Source organism: Cryptomeria japonica, chromosome 2 (genome assembly GCF_030272615.1).
Source record: "Cryptomeria japonica chromosome 2, Sugi_1.0, whole genome shotgun sequence".
In the NCBI taxonomy this organism is placed as follows: Eukaryota; Viridiplantae; Streptophyta; class Pinopsida; order Cupressales; family Cupressaceae; genus Cryptomeria; species Cryptomeria japonica.
This window is the reverse complement of record NC_081406.1, coordinates 167994908-168011514: the sequence shown is the minus strand read 5'-3', so window position 1 is coordinate 168011514 and position 16607 is coordinate 167994908. Positions and strand designations below refer to the sequence as shown.

Sequence of the window (16607 nt, the reverse complement as noted above, 5' to 3'; positions counted from 1 at the left end):
TGACCTATTAAAGGTTGAGTTCTTTCTTTTCATTATAAGAATCACATTACATATTTTTGTGAATATTGAGCTCTCTTTTTGAGCATATTCTCTGTGTTTTGCATGTTCTTCAGATTTTGCTTCATTGCTTCTCCTTGTAACAGGTTATTCGGCTTGCAAAAGATCTTCAGGCTCCTATGGTGTTGTATTTTCTCAACTCCTATATGGTATCAGAGCTCTGGTTCTGCAGCTGCCTGTTCTTGTTTTGAGAATTTTTTGCTTTGGAAGCAGATCTGGGGTTTCAGGAATTTTTTATGTACCTAGGGTTTGAGATTTTTTCTAAGCACTTTGGGCCTAAACGGACCTCACCATTGGGCTTAGAAGGCCCAAAAACCCCTATGGTCATATAAAATTAGACCTATTTTGGTTCCTGAGCCTCTGGGAGCAATTTTTTTCTCAGATCCAGGCCATACGGCCTTAGCACGCAGATCGAGAAAAAAATTTCAAAAAAATAAAAAATTTGCCTTTTTATGGTATGCAGGCCGAAATTTGCTTCTAAAAAAATTCTTTCAAAAAAGCGAAAAAAAAAGGGAAAAAAAAAATTTTGGGGGCACATTTTTTTTGGGTACCGCAGGGTACCGGACTGACAGGCCTGTCAAACCTGTCAGTCCGGCCCCTGTGGCCCCACCGGCGGCCCCTCTGTCTAGTTTCTGGTAGCCCTGCTTCTCTCTGGTGTCTTCTTCCCGCTTCCCGGCACCGGCCTCCGGCTCCCCGGCCCCCGCCGGTCTGGCCACCTGCCAGCCTCCGGCACTGCTCAGTCCCTGGCCACCGCTTCCCGGCAACACTGCCTTCCCAGCCGCCACTACTCCCTATGCCGCCACCGCCACCTGCAGCCCCCGCCTACATGCAGCCTCTGCCCTAGCCCCCGTCGCTCAGACTGCGGCCCTCTGCCTGGCCCCCGCCGCTCAGCCTGCGGCCCTCCTCCAACTCCCCGCTCAGTTCTCCGCGCTCAGCCCCGACCGCCAGCCTGCCCGGCCCTTTTTTCCGATTGGTAACCGCTTTACCACTGGGCCGCCACCTGGCTTCCGCTTAGCCACTGGAGCTCCGCCCGGCCACCAACGGTGCGCCACCCACTGGCCACCGGACCACCAACAAGCAACTAGACCCCCTTTTTTGGCTTTTTTAGGGGGGGGTTGGTTTTTGGCCCTATCTTGGGCATACAGAGTCATTTTTTTGAAAACGAATAGGCATCAGAAAGCTGGTTCTGAGGCCGACCTCATGGTGTTGGTATTTTTTTCCAATTTTTTTGTTTGACTATGCTTTTTTGCGGTCAAAGTGAGGTCTCTTTTTTGCACTCCGAGAGACGTAGAATGAGCATCCGAACTCCATTTTTCAAAAACTTTATATTTTTGGAAATCTTGTGCTATGTAATTTCCAGGAAAAATGAGTTTTTTTCTAGATTCTTCTCCATGCATATTTTATTCAATTTTTTGCTTTTCAGCACTCTGGTGGATATCGTAGTTGTTTCAGGTCCTGGGATCTCTTTTCTGAGTAGGGTGTCTCTGTTTTGATTCTCTTTTCTATTTCCAGTCTTCTTATCATTGTAGCTTGTAATTATGCAAACGCACTAAGATAAAGTGTCATCATGCATTGTTTACTTGGAATCTTGTATATCTTGTGTCTTGTTGTACATGCACTGTTGATCAAGTGCCATGAGGGGGTTGATGTTTGCCTTTGTTTGCCATCTTCCTTTGTCAAGTGAGTGTTCCTTCCATGACATTCACCTCATGATGATGTGTCTCAGCACCTTTGATGTTCTTGGTTCTTCGTCATGCAGTTGGTTTTTTGGCTGTCCTTTTCAGTGTTCCCATCCCTCTCCCACTTCCGCATTATGGGGAGGTTTATCCTGTTGGTTCTAATGCTTCCATGGTTCGATTGATCAACTCTTCAGGCTTTGGTTTCTCATGCCATCTGTATCTTTGATTTCAGTTGTTTTGCCTTGTTTGCCTCCTGATTCGAGTAGTGTCATTTGAGGGCACTCATGTAGATTACAGTCTTCTCTACCTGGTCATGTTCTAGTTCAGTGGATGTTCTTCAGATCAGCAATTATTCTTCGACAGAGTTTGCAGGGTCTTCATGCTTCAGTGATATTTTTTTCCATCTCTTTTTGGAGTAGATTTTTGTTCCCACGTGGTTTTCTCTATTTCTCCAATTCATAGAGATTTCATTGTATTTGGGTACCTGATCAGGCCTTGTTGCCAGGACCCATTTTTATTGCTTTCAGTAGCTGTTCTAGGTTTTAGCTTCTCCCTAAGTCTAGCTTAAGGGGGGGTGTTAGAGTATTTGGGTATTTACTTGATTAATTAAACATTCTTTGTTTAATTATTTAAGTTCCCTTTATCTCTTTTACACTTAAGCTAACTTTAGGTGCATATAATTAATTATTTTAATTAATTATTATGTGCAAACCTAGATTTTCCCTTTTTAGGGTTTCTTGACCTATTAAAGGTTGAGTTCTTTCTTTTCATTGTAAGAATCACATTATATATTTTTGTGAATATTGAGCTCTCTCTTTTTGAGCATATTCTCTGTGTTTTGTATGTTCTTCGGATTTCACTTCATTGCTTCTCCTTGTAACAAGTTATTCGGCTTGCAGAAGATCTTCAGGCTCCTATGGTGTTGTATTTTCTCAACTCCTATTGGTTCATGTTTTGTAGCAATCATGTTTAACCTCATAGGATTTTTTTTTTTAATATGAAAGTCTTCATTATCATTATGTGTTGGCTTTATCTCTGAGTTTTTATTTTTTGAAGAATCATTATAGTTGAAAATGGGTTTTTTCTTTAAGGGGAAAATATAGGCATTGGAGTGATTTCATAATCACTCCTCTTAGTGAGCTTCATTTATTGCCACATTTGTATAATCTTGTTCATTTTTAATCATGTAGATGCTGACATTTTGGAGTCAATTATTCATTATGAGTTTCATCATACTCTTTGGACTCAAATTTAAGAGTTATATGGCAATCATGATACTCAACCTTTCCTTGATGATCTTATTTCCTATTCTAATGTGCCTCTTCATTCTTTAGAGATGATAACCAATGCTTGTGATCCTTTGAAGATTTTTGAAACTTCAGATGAGCTTGTAGTTGTTTTAGAGGTTCCTAATTCTTCATCAATTATAGTTGATCAACCTTCATTTTCATTGACTCATTTTATAATGTCAGTTGAGTCTTCCATCATTCTTGATCAATTGGATTATCATTGCCTTTCATATTTGGAGGACATATTTGAGGGTTTAGCTATCCTATTTTATTATAGTTGTGGTACAACTATTGTTAGACCTTGTTTGTCTTTGGAGCTTGTTCACAATCCATTTCCATTGGTTCTTTTTTTGCCACCTTCTATTGTGATTGTTTGTGTACCTAATTGGTTCATGACATCTTCATCATTCAAGGACTTGGCAACACATGAGCTAATTTAAGAGGCATCATATTCATACATTTGGATTCCACTTCCTAATTTCTATCCAAAATGAGAAGCATTCTTGCATTTATACTTGGTTTGTCTTCTTCCCAAGGAGAGAAATGTTGTTTGTAGATATTGGACTATGTTTTGTCTTCAAGCTATCACCATGTTTGCATGACATTATCCATTATGGGGGGCTATGCAGTCTCCTTCTTTCCCTCTTATGGGGAGGATATCAATTTATGTACATGATGTATGTGTATATGGTGAAAATGGATAACAATAAACAATAATATTGAAAGACTAAAATGGATTCAACCACTAAACCCTAGCCTAACAATGAACAAAGATCCACCATAACATATGAAGATTACCTAAGACAATGCAAATAACTCAAAATCACAAAGATTATACCATCACATGTCCAATAGGGTTTTGATCTCCATTCTTCCTATCTCCATTGATCTTGCTTGATATACTTGCTCTCAGATTTTTGTATGCACAAGAGCTCAACAAAGAACGGAATGTGGTTGCAAGTGGAATTGTAGTGTAGTCAATTGATCAAGTAGTTAGGCATGTCTCATTAGGGATTAGGGTTTGACAATGAAGAAAGCATCTCCTTAAATAGAAGACACAATATGAAATGGAGGGTTAAGATTGAGAGGTGTAAAAAGAGAGGTCGGCTAGGATTAGAGGGTAGGTAGAGGAAATAATAAAATAATGAAAGGGGTAGGTAGTGTAGGAAATAAGAGATGAATGACATGTGTCATGTGTAGAAAAAGATAATGAATTAATTAAATAAATAAAGATTTATTTAATTAATAGAAGAAGTAGGATAATTAAATAAATAAAATATTTATTTAATTTAGGAAAGGGATAATTTAAATAAATAAATGTATTTATTTAAATGAGAAATAAGGCTAGAAGAGGATAAATGAATTAATTAAATAAATAAAAATTTATTTAATTAATAGAAGAATTAGGCTTAGATAATTAAATAAATAAAATATTTATTTAATTAGACATGACAATTTTGAGTGTCTACAGTATGTAGTCCTTTGGGGTTGTGATTGAGTCCTCCATCCATGCATATTTTTTTGTTTCTCTCTTTTGGAGATGCATTTTCTCCCCCTAAGTTTTTTTTTCTTCATTTGTAAGAGATCTCCTTTGCTTGCATTACATTTTCATTTTACATGGGTACCTAAAATGGTTGTGTATCTAGGACCCATCTTGTATCTTTATTTCATATTGCATAATAATCTATTGAATATACCAATGCATAAGAGAACTAAGAGGTGGGGGTGAATCAGTTGTTTAAAATCTTAAACTTAATTCCCAAACTAGATCCGCAACAACTTTAGCATATAATCCACATAAAGATATGAACATGAAACATCAAAGACACCATGCACAATGAGACGCCAAGTTTTACATGGAAAACCCTATTAGGGGAAAAATCACAGAGAATCTATTCTCAATATATGAACACCTGTTAGGTTGACATCGGTTAAGGTGAAATTTACAAAGAAAGGCTCATTGCTAGAGGGCTCAGTGCTTGAGAGAAAGAAAGAAGAGGCTCACTTTGGAGGGCTCACTACCAAAATGAAGAAGAATAAAAGAGAAAGAATCCACCACAAATACACTTCTGCAATTACAAGATTTTTAGATACCTTCAGCTCACTTCTTCTGGTAGCTAATACATGAAAGGTCATAGAGCTCAACTCTTTTCAACAACACAACACTAACAATCAAACTATCAGGAAGATAGATCCTCTTGCATACACCTTCATTGCATTCCACTTTCTTTCACTCATACACACACATATGCATATACTCATTACTATATATCATCCTCTCATATGCAAAATCTCCTAAGGTTGGATACGCAACTTAATTGAACACAATTCAAATTAGGTTGGCATTAAATATTTTATGGTAGAGAAGAATGTAAAGTGGACCATAACACATATTAATCAAGACCAAAACTATTATCAAACACATTATACAAAAGTCTATAATCATTGAAGCAATAAAGTAGAGTGTAAACACCTGTGGTTGGCCAAACCTAGAGTAAACACCATCAATCTTGAAAATTATGCTTCCAAAGCCCAAGAACACATGCCAACTAAATAGAATGAAGCTAAGGACATTATCATATTAACTCAAAAATGCAATGCCAAAAACCATAATGCAGAGAAATGTGAAGCATGCATTTCGCATAGGAACACTTTCAAACTCTGTCAACCATATTTGTAAACACAACTTCGTCATCATAGAAATATAGAGCACCAAATCTAGAATATAACATGTCCAAACATAGCTTAACAACATGTAAAAACCGCAAGAATAGATATATGCAACACAGAAGATATGCAGAGCAAATTATCCATCACAACCACACAAAAAACTCAACAATACTTACACCAAGTGGTTAGTAGTGACAACCAAAGCATGTTGACATCAATGAAAACACATAAACAACTCATTCTAATTAACCTTGCAACAATCTCCTCCTTTTTCATTGATGGTAGCACATCAATGACAACAGCAACAACAACAACAACAAAAGATCTCATACTAGAAACAAGAAACCAGTCAAGTTCTTGCCAGACATCAATAACTCTCATTCTCTCCCCCTTTTCCATCAAGGAAAACGCTCAAATAAAAAACTATCACCTCATTCTGCTCAATTCTTCAAAACTTTACACTGCACCAAGCTCCCCCTAAGAGGTAGCACCAAGTCATTGGTCTAGAACATTAATATTCATGAAGTTCATTGGTCTAATGCATCTCTATATGCATTTAGTTCAGAAAAGGAGGGGCAATGACCCCTAAATTTTCCAAGAGATATTCAAAAGTATCTTTAGCAAGAGGTTTAGTGAATAAATCAACAATATGTTCCTTTGTAGGAACATAATTAAGTTTTACTTCATTCTCCAAAAACTTCTCCCTTGAGAAGTGATACCAAATTGAAATATGTTTCATTCTTGAATATAGTACCAAATTTTTATAGATGTTTATTGCATTAGTATTGTCACAAAAGATAGATGGGTTCATCAAAAAATATTCCAATGTCCTTCAAATTTTATATCATCCATAACACCTGAGTACAACAAGTAGCAACATCAATGTACTCAGTTTCAATGGTAGATAAAGATATTGAATCTTGTTTCTTGCTTGACCAAGAAACTAATTGAGGTCCAAGAAAAAATGTACCTCCACTAGTACTTTTCCTGTCATCCACATAGCTAGCCCAATATGTATCTATTTAGTCAATCATAGTGAAATTAGATCTTTTAGGGTACCATAGACCATAGTCTTTTGTTCTTTTCGAGTATCTAAAAATTATTTTCACAATAACAACAACATGTGTCTCTCTAGGGTCTTGTTGAAATATAGCCACAAGATATATTGCATTCATGATATTTGGTCTAGTAGTAGTCAGATATAACAAACCTCCAATCATCGATCTATATATGCTTTGATCAATCTTTCATGATTCAACATCTTTGCTCAACTTACAACCAATAGCCATAGGAGTACATACAGGTTTAACATTTTCCATTCCAAACTTCTTCAACATTTCTTTAACACACTTAGATTGTGAAATAAATATACCATCATCTTTCTAATTAAGTTGTAAACCAAGAAAGAAATTCATCTCCCCAATCATAGACATTTCAAACTCTTCTTGCATCTCATCAATTTTTTTTTCACATATTATCATTTCCTCCAAAGATTATATCATCCACATAAACAACTACAATCAAGATGTCATTTTGTGCAACCTTAAATGAGATTTCTATTAATAGTACCTTTTTGAAATCCTTGTCTTAGCAAATACCTATCAAGCCTTACATACAAATCTCTTGGAGCTTGCTTCACTCCATATGGTGCCTTCTTTAGTTTGCAGACTATATCTAGAGTATCTGATAGATTGAATCCTTTTGGTTTTTCAATGTATACTTCCTATTTCAATTATCCATTTAGAAATTGTTAGGGTTTTGGCAAATCTAAAGCAAATACAAATTAACAATTATATGCAAATTAAAATACACAAAGATGAAGATAAATACACATCAGAAATAAAACAAAGATTTAACGTGGCTCACCCAAGATGAGCTACATCCACAGAACATAGTCATCCAATTTTTTTCTTATTATCCAATAAAATAATACAACACCATTACAATGCCTTTTTTCATTCCAACCACTTATAAAATGTAATTTTAGGGCAACATACAAAGTCAACTAAAATTAACCCTAACCTTAAAAGAATATTCTCATAATATTTTCCTCGTACTCGTATTCTTGTATACTTGTACACATATTCTCATATTTGCATACATGTATTTTCGTATTCTCATAGATGTACAAGAAAATTTTGGGGGGAGCCTTGGAATCCCCATTACTCTAGCCCTTTGGGCCGACACCTCTGCCCAATGAGTGTACAATACTTGCATGATCAATCACCACATACCAATGATCTCCCACTTGGAGATTGATCCTAAACAACATCGCCACACTTGTAGCTCCCACTATATAAAACACCTAGACTTGGTTGTTCCTTTATTCATTATTTTTAACCAAGAAGGCCAATAGAAGTTGATGAGGAAATCAACTTCTCCCGTGTGACTACCTTCATGAACATATCTATAGGATTGTCACTTATGTGAATCTTTTCAAGTCGTAACTAGCCATCCTCCAAAATAGATTATATGAAGTGGTACCTAAGCTGAATGTGTTTTGTCATCGAATGAAGAGAAGAATTATTGGCAAGATGAATGACACTTTGGCTATTAGTGTACAATGGTCTATCCTCTTGCATTTGGCTCAATTCCTCTAGAAAACATTGTAACCAAATCATCTTCTTGATAGCTTCAATAGTAGCTACATACTCAACTTCAGTGGTTGAAAGTGCAACAACCTTTTGCAGTCTAGAAATCCAACTAACTACAGTTCCCCCTACAGTTAAAACATACCCTGTAGTACTACTCTTGGTATCAATATCACCTACTAGATCAAAGTCAATATATCCTCTTAGAGAAGCATTTTATCTTTTAAAATATAAGGCCTTGGTAGTAGTACCTCTCAAATACTTGAGAATCCATTTGACAGCACTCCAATGTTCCATTCCCAAATTGCTCATATACCTGCTCACAACTCCCACTACATGTGCAATATCTGACCATGTGCATACCATCACATACATTAGGACTACCAACAGCTAATGAATACATAATGTTATACATTTTATTTATCTCTTCCTATGTCTTTGGACACATCTCCTTAGTCAATTTGAAATGACTAGCCAAAGGTGTAATAACTGCTTTTGAATTCTACATATTAAATATTTTCAACACCTTCTTTATATACTCACTTTGGGACAAAGTTAGTGTTTTATTTTTCTTGTCCTGTGAAATCCTCATACCAAGGATTTGCTTAGCTGCACCCAAATCCTTCATAGCAAATGACCTCGCTAATTTCTATTTAAGTTCATTTATATGCTACATGTTAGACCCAACAATAAGCATGTCATTAACATAAAGTAACAAGATAATATAACTACTATTATCCCGTCTCTTAAAACAAAGACAGTGATCAAAATGGCATCTATGGTAACCTTGATCAACAATGAAACTATCAAATTTAAAATACCATTGTTGGGGTGCTTGCTTTAGGCCATACAGACTCTTCTTCAACATGCACACTAACTCCTCCTTACCTTTGACCTCATATCCCTATGGTTGTTTCATGTAGATTTCCTCCTCCAAATCCCCATGGAGAAAAGTGGTTTTAACATCTAGTTGTTCAAGATGCAAGTCTTCTACAACCACAAGGCTTAGAATAGTTGTAATTAAAGTCATTTTTACAACTGGAGAAAATATTTCATAAAAATTTATACCCTTTTTCTATGCAAAACTTTTTTACCACAAGTTTGGCCTTATATCTTTTCTGTCCTTCATCCTCCTCTTTCAACCTATAAACCCATTTATTTGGCAAGGCTCTTTTTCCTGCAAGTAATGGGACTAAGTCTTAATTTTGATTCTGCATCAAGGCATTTATCTCCTCTTTCATGCCTAGCTCCCACTATTGTTTGGTATCCACCTACATTGCTTCTTCATATCCTTCTGGTTCACCAGAATCTGCTAATAAAATAGAATACAAAGAAGGAGAAAATATTTTAGGTGGTCTACTTAACCTTGTAGAATGTCTTGTTGGCAATTGACACTCATTCAATGATTTCAGGAGACTTTTGGTGGTTGATTATTTGTTTAGGGTTGTCATTGATGGCAACTCTTCATGGTGATTTGATCTGGCAATCATGAATCAACTTATCCGAAAGATGGAGGTAACCAGTAAATAGTTAATCGATGAAACATGGTATAACAAGGTATTTTAGTAATGCTTTGATCTAGAATGATTTGTGATGGTTGCGGTATTTTTGGTGATTGTTTTTGTGATCTCAGTGTTTGGAAAGACCTTTAGGAATCATGTGGTCATAATATTTTAGTCCGGTGCTATGTGTTATTTGAGATTGATGCTAACTTTGAGCTACACATTACATCTCTTGAAGCCAACATGAAGAAGATTATTTTTGTGGCAAGACCGGATATATAAGAATGATTTGGCGGTTTATTTTCGATGTGGTGTGTATGTGATGATCAGTTTCGGTGCGATTGAGCATAGTTCCATGTGCGTATTTTGGTTTCAGATCAACCAGTAGCTGGCTAAGATAGAGACAGGGTATTCAACAAACCAAAGACAGTCAGTATTTCAGAACCTAACCGGAACTCATTTTGCATTGTCAGATATTGTTTAAGAGTTCAATTCATTGTACATTCCTATTGTAATCAAATTGTAAGTCAGTGAGACTTCCTTGAAGTTTGTAGCCTTCCGAGCAATTGTAATTGAGTAGTGAGCTCTAGGCAGCGAGCTTGAATGCAAGTCTATTCCCCATCTATGTAATATTTATGTACTCCTAGCCATAGTATATGAATATTGTGGGTTCCATCCCCACCGTGGTTTTTCCCTTTTTGGGTTTCCACATATAAATTATGGTGTTGTGGATTTGTGCTTTTATTGTTGCATGTTTATATTCTTATTTGTTATGCATTATTAACTTGTGGATAAAAAATAAGTTTGTGGTTTCAATTTCTGGTAGATCATTGATTCACCCCCCCTCTCAGTGATCTTTGATTCTAAAAATTGGTATCAGAGCCTAGTTCCTTTGAGGAAGCTTAACCACTTGAGGAAGATCTGGGAGATTGATTCAATGGATTCTGGTTTCTAGAGACAACTCAATGTGGCACTTGAGGATCTTGATGCTGCTAGAAGTGAGGTTTGTACCTTGAAGAAGAATATGAATGTAGCGAATTCATTAGTGAACTAAAGGATTAAGCAAGTATCTATAGAGATAAGAGGAAGGAATTAATGGACAAATTGAAGGAGAAACAAGATGAGATCATGGAATACCAGGACAAAGTTGATGAAGTTGATAAGCTTGAGAGAGAGAATGTTGCTTTGAAGAATGAGATGCAATCCATTGTGATGAGACTAACTAAGGAGATTGAGGATTAGGAGAAGAATGAGGAGAATCTAGCACAATCATTGAAAGAAAGAGCTGATCAATGCTTCAGGCTTACCTATGAGAATGATCAGTTGATGCTTGAGCTGACACAATCAAGGAATAATGGTCAAGAGATTGAAAGACAAGTTGCTACCTTGAGGGATGAACTTGTTGCTGCCAATGAATACAAAGACAAATTCAAAGCTAGCTCAACAAGACTTGATGAGATGCTGGAAAGTCAAAGACATGGGAAGGATATGCGAGGTCTTGGATATGAGAAAGGTGAATCCTCTAGATCTGGACAAGGCAATGCAAAACCTTATTAGAAGAAGAAAAAGAATCCTCCAGTAAGACAACCTAATTCTCATAAATTTAATGGTAGATATTTTCCTTGCAACAAATTTGGTCATATGGCAAGTCAGTGCAGAAGTAGGATGAATAATGGAATGATGAACAATATGAACAATGTTTCTACCTTTACCAGTTAGTGTTTCATATGCAATAATTTTGGACACAAGTCAAATGTGTGTAGAGAAGTAATAAATAACTTTCAATACAAAAGGTTCTATTCCTATGGAATGTTTAGACTTATCTCTAATCAATGTGGGATGAGACAAGACCCGACGAACTTCAGACCTATGAAGAATAATGTTGTTTGCAAAGCATACAAAAAAATTGGTCACATTGCAAAGTATTGCAAAAGCAAGAACATTGCTCTGGTTGACAAGAATAAATCAGATGAGAAGGGAAAGGCAAAGGTTGAAGAGATCAAAGACCAGCATAAGAAGATGTGGGTAAAGAAAGATGAATCTAAGGCAGATAATGGATCTGTACTTGAATCCGGTGCAAAATCTTCATCCAGTAACTAGGGATTTTTGGACTTAAGGGGAGGCAAATCAATGCAAATCTTGTAGTACCCCTTTGATGAAATCTATGTTCAATGGATTATAGATGGTAGTTGATATCCGAAACTTAGATAGCTAATTGCAACATCTGGTAGCTGAACAGAGCATCCGGTTGAATATTTGAGGTGCATTTATTTCAATTTGAAATTAGGGTTTGCAAAGTTAAAAGGGAAAATATGAGAATCATTATTCACTTTGAGAATAGTTTTTTTGAGTTGAAGAATAAGGCGATCAAAGTTTCTAGGTGATGAAAGAGCTTAAAGCAATTTGACAAAGCGATCTAGGGCATCCGACAGTTGGTTAAGGTATTTTTCGAAGGGCATCTTTTTGAGTATATTTTTCTGAGATTTTTAAAATAGAATGTGCATCCTCCATTTCTACTCCACTGGTGGTCAAGTTTAAGGACAAGAATCATCCTGGATTCAAGAAACACCCCTACAAGTCCATGGAGGATGACCCAGTTGGAGCATTTTCTTTCGTTCTGCATGAAGTTTTGTATGTCGATATTGTTTGAGCTTATATTCATTGTGAAATTGAAGAAACTAGATCAGAAGACATCTTGGACCTATGTACATACAAAATCATGGATGATATCAGCAATCCCAAGCCAGAATTTGCACAACTAAAGAAAAAGGATTTCACCCAATTTGTGAATTTTCCAACTTTTGATGAGGAGTGGATTAGATATGTGCTAAGAAGGATCCATGTTGAATTTATGTGGTTGGACAAACCCTACAAGATCACTCCGGAAGCAATTAAGGCAGTTACCTATTTGAATCAAACCAGTGAGAAGCTAGGGTTACAAAAGGTTACAAACCCTACTATGAACAAGCTAACTGGTGCAGAATTTGATGGACGATCAATGAAGATCAGTACAATAAAGGAAGATGGTGTTAAATTTGCTTCATGGTGAATAAAGATGAATGTCTAATAGAATCAGTTCAACCCTGGACTGTTTGGATAATGCCAATGGGGTATAAGGTCAATGAGGCTACCTTGGAAGAATATGCTCAACACTTGCTAAACTCTCCGAAAGACACCAAGGAGGAGAGGTTCAGAACCTGCAAAGAGAAGTCAATGGAGTTTCTCTCCAAATTCACCGAACTGACAAAGAAGAGGAAGGTGTCGAAGATTGTTGAAGATATTCTTGTTGAAGAAGGCCATCCCCGAGAGAAAGTTAGGGCTGCTAGGGCAGAAAGGGATGCAACTGAAAAGGAAAAGAAATAGAAGCCTACATTTTCTCTTGTTAAGATAAAAACAATAGAACCTTCTCCTGCTCCGGTGAAGACACCTACTGCTGAAGTTGAACCCTCCAGTGTATCTACAAAGGGAAAAGGTGTTCTGAGGAAGAAGCAGAAGACTCAAATAGAGTATGTAGCAATCTCTCTGGTGGAATCAAATACTGAATCTAATTCAAAAAATCACAAGGCACCAAAGAAAGATGAATTTTCTAGGGTAATCCGGAAGCCCCAATCCAGTGGTGAGAAGGATGTGTAGAAGAAGAAAAAGGCAAAATTTGAACCTAAACTGGCAGGCCAACCTAAGAAAGGAAAGAAGACAAAGTTTGATCTGGATAAGGCCATAGAATCCTATAAGATGAAATCTTCCAAAATAGAGTATCATATCATTCCTCCTCTATCTACTTAGGAATTAATATATGAGATTATTAAAGATAAAAATTTAAATAATATCCCTATATATTATGTAAATATGGATGATAAAGATCAGAGGCAGATTGAGGAAGCAGTAATTTTATAGATGGATGTATTTAGAAAAGCATTGATTAAGTTAGAAAAATATCTTCCCAAACATTTGTACAACCTAACTGATGCTAGGAGAAAATCTTCTACCCAAATGGATAGGGAAATAAAGGAGAGTGAACTGGTTAATCAATGTACCAACATCACTATAGAATAAATTGACAGATTAATTTTGTTGGCAAATAAAAAAGAATTATAAAGCAAGCACAAAGTTAACAATTTGATGGTTAGAAGAGTTGAAGAAATAAAGAGAGAAACCAGTGAAATCTGGAAAATGTTTCTCGCTAAGAAATGGCTTGTAGATACTGATACTCAAATTAATGCCACTCAATTAGAATATCCTCTGACAGATAGTGTAAATATATTAGAGGATACTCAGAATGTTGGTGAACAACAAGTTTTGGATTTTGATAAGGTTGAGCCTACAAAAGATAATGACAAACCAATAGAAGCAGAGGATGGTGCACCAAGTGGTGATACCAGTGTACAAGTGGCACCTAAGGAAGTTAAATCTAGACCTGTTGAGGGTGAAAATAAAGAAGAGGTGAAACAAGATGAACCAGACAAGGACAAGGGTAAGGGATTGGAGACTCCGGTACTTGTGGCAATTGACACTGCCAAAACCCTAAGCCTAAGGAGTTTTCCACAATTCAACATCAATTTTGATAAACCCTTTGATCAAATGTCTCTGACAAAGAGAATGATAGTTGTTGTTTCTCTTCAGGCGCAAGCTAGACAAGAGTTAGCACAGTCAAAATCAGAAGAGAAGAAACTTATTGAAAAATTTGTTAAATTTTTGGAATAGGTGGTACTGGATCTGCAACTTGATGAAAGTACCAGTTCATCCGTTAAGCTTCACAATTTAAATGATCATATATCTACCAAATTTGATTCTTTATCTAAAACGTCTGCCCAACAAGCTATGTAGAAGTTTAAGGATCTAAAATTCAAACATTTTTACAAATGATTAATAATGATAAGGCACAACTAGATAAAGAGCTAAGACTGGTTGATGAGGCCTTAGTGGAAGGAGGTAAAATTTACAAGTCTTGTCTAATTTTTACTAATTTTACTACTAAGATAGACAAGAAAATAGAGAATTGTAAAGGGAAACTAGCTCAAATCTCTTAGGCCTATGATCCAACAACCAATTTAACAAGCAGTATTGAGGGACAAATTTTGAATATCACTGAGCAAATTAGGAATTTTAAGAAGGAGAAAGAGAGAATGATCAAGCGATGAGGTGAACTCCAAAACTTAATTGGTCCCCAGTTGGACACCTTACTATATCATAAAATGGACTGTATTCAGAACATGTCTCACGATACTCCTACTGAGATCGCAGCTATAGAGTTTCATGCCTATATTTTGAATGGTTTTGTTTCAATTTTGGAGAAGTTGCGAGTAGGATGGAACACATATCTTGGGTTCCTAAAGATGGTGTATGTTGATATATTGAAACATGTATAGATTTAATCCTCCAATGAGTGTATATATGTATGTACAGGCAATTTCGGTGCACACCCTATCTTTGGCATTATTGTCAAAGGGGGAGAGATAAGGTGAAAAATGTATAGTGCACAGATTATATGTATGGAGTGTACAAATTGGTGTATTGCAGATTCATGGATTATTGATCTAAGGTGGAGTCTTGAAATTATTGAATTCTTTTATTCTTTCATCTGGTTGTACAAGTTTCAACACTTAGCCATTTTTCACAGGTGTTTCCATCAATGCCAAAGGGGGAGATTTTTGGCAATTCACACTCATCCAATGATTTTTGGAGACTTCCCGTGGTTGATTATTTGTTTAGGGTTGTCATTGATGGAAACTCTTTGTGGTTATTTGATTTGGTAGTCATGACTTAGCTTATCCAGAAGATGGAGGTTACCAGTAAATAGTTAACTGATGAAACAAGGTATAATAGGGTATTTTAGTAATGCTTTGATCCATAATGATTTCTGATGGTTGCGATATTTTTGGTGATTGTTTTTGTGATCTCGATATTTGGAAAGACCTTTAGGAAGCGTGTGATCATAATATTTTATTTTGATGCTATGTGTTATTCGAGATTGATGTTGACTTTGAGCTACACGTTATATCTCTTGAAGCCAACACGAAGAAGATTATTTTTGTTGCAAGACCGGATATATAAGAATGATTTGGTGGTTTATTTTTGATGTTGTGTGTATGTGACAATCAATTTTGGTGTGATTGAGCATAGTTCCACATGCGTATTTTGGTTTCAGATCAACTGGTAGTTGACAAAGACAGAAACATGGTATTCAATAGAGTAGAGACAGTCAGTGTTTCAGAACCTAACCAAAACTCATTTTGCATTGTCAGATGTTGTTTAAGAGTTCATTTTATTATACATTCCTATTGTAATCAAATTGTAAGTCAGTGAGACTTCCCTGAAGGTTGTATCCTTCCGAGAAATTGTAATTGAGTAGTGAGCTCTAGGCACTGAGCTTGAATGCAAGTGCATTCCCCATCTATGTAATATTTATGTACTCCTGGCCATAGTATATGAATATTGTGGGTTCTATCCCCACCGTGGTTTTTTCCTTTTTGGGACTCCACGTAAAAATTTTGGTGTTGTGAATTTGTGCTTTTATTGTTGCATGTTTATGTTCTTATTTGTTATGCATTGTTAACCAGTGGATAAAGAAAAAGTTTGTGGTTTCAATTTGCGAAAGATCACTGATTCACCCCCCCCCTTCTCAGTGATCTCTGATTCTAACATGTCTAACACTTGCAAGACTTTGTGGGATATTTTATTGTTGTTGAGCATCAAGTATCAATGGCATTTTATTTTCAGGAATCTCATCCAACACCACATATTCCTTTTTGACCTATTCATGCTTCTATTCCTGCATTTGTTCTTTATACATGACCTTCTCATTAAATATTGCATCTCTAA

The 16607-nt window shown here is 36.2% G+C and overlaps 1 protein-coding gene across 1 annotated transcript; it reads right to left on the bottom strand.

Annotated features, from left to right (window-relative positions):
* Positions 1–435: 435 nt before the first annotated feature.
* LOC131859565 (glycine-rich cell wall structural protein 1.0-like) lies at positions 436–8689 on the bottom strand. The gene is made up of 4 exons (XM_059213483.1): positions 8538–8689; positions 931–1057; positions 609–879; positions 436–455 (listed from the first exon to the last, which is right to left on the bottom strand). Exons 1-4 carry the CDS (start codon positions 8687–8689, stop codon positions 436–438), a joined length of 570 nt encoding a protein of 189 aa, XP_059069466.1.
* Positions 8690–16607: the final 7918 nt, after the last annotated feature.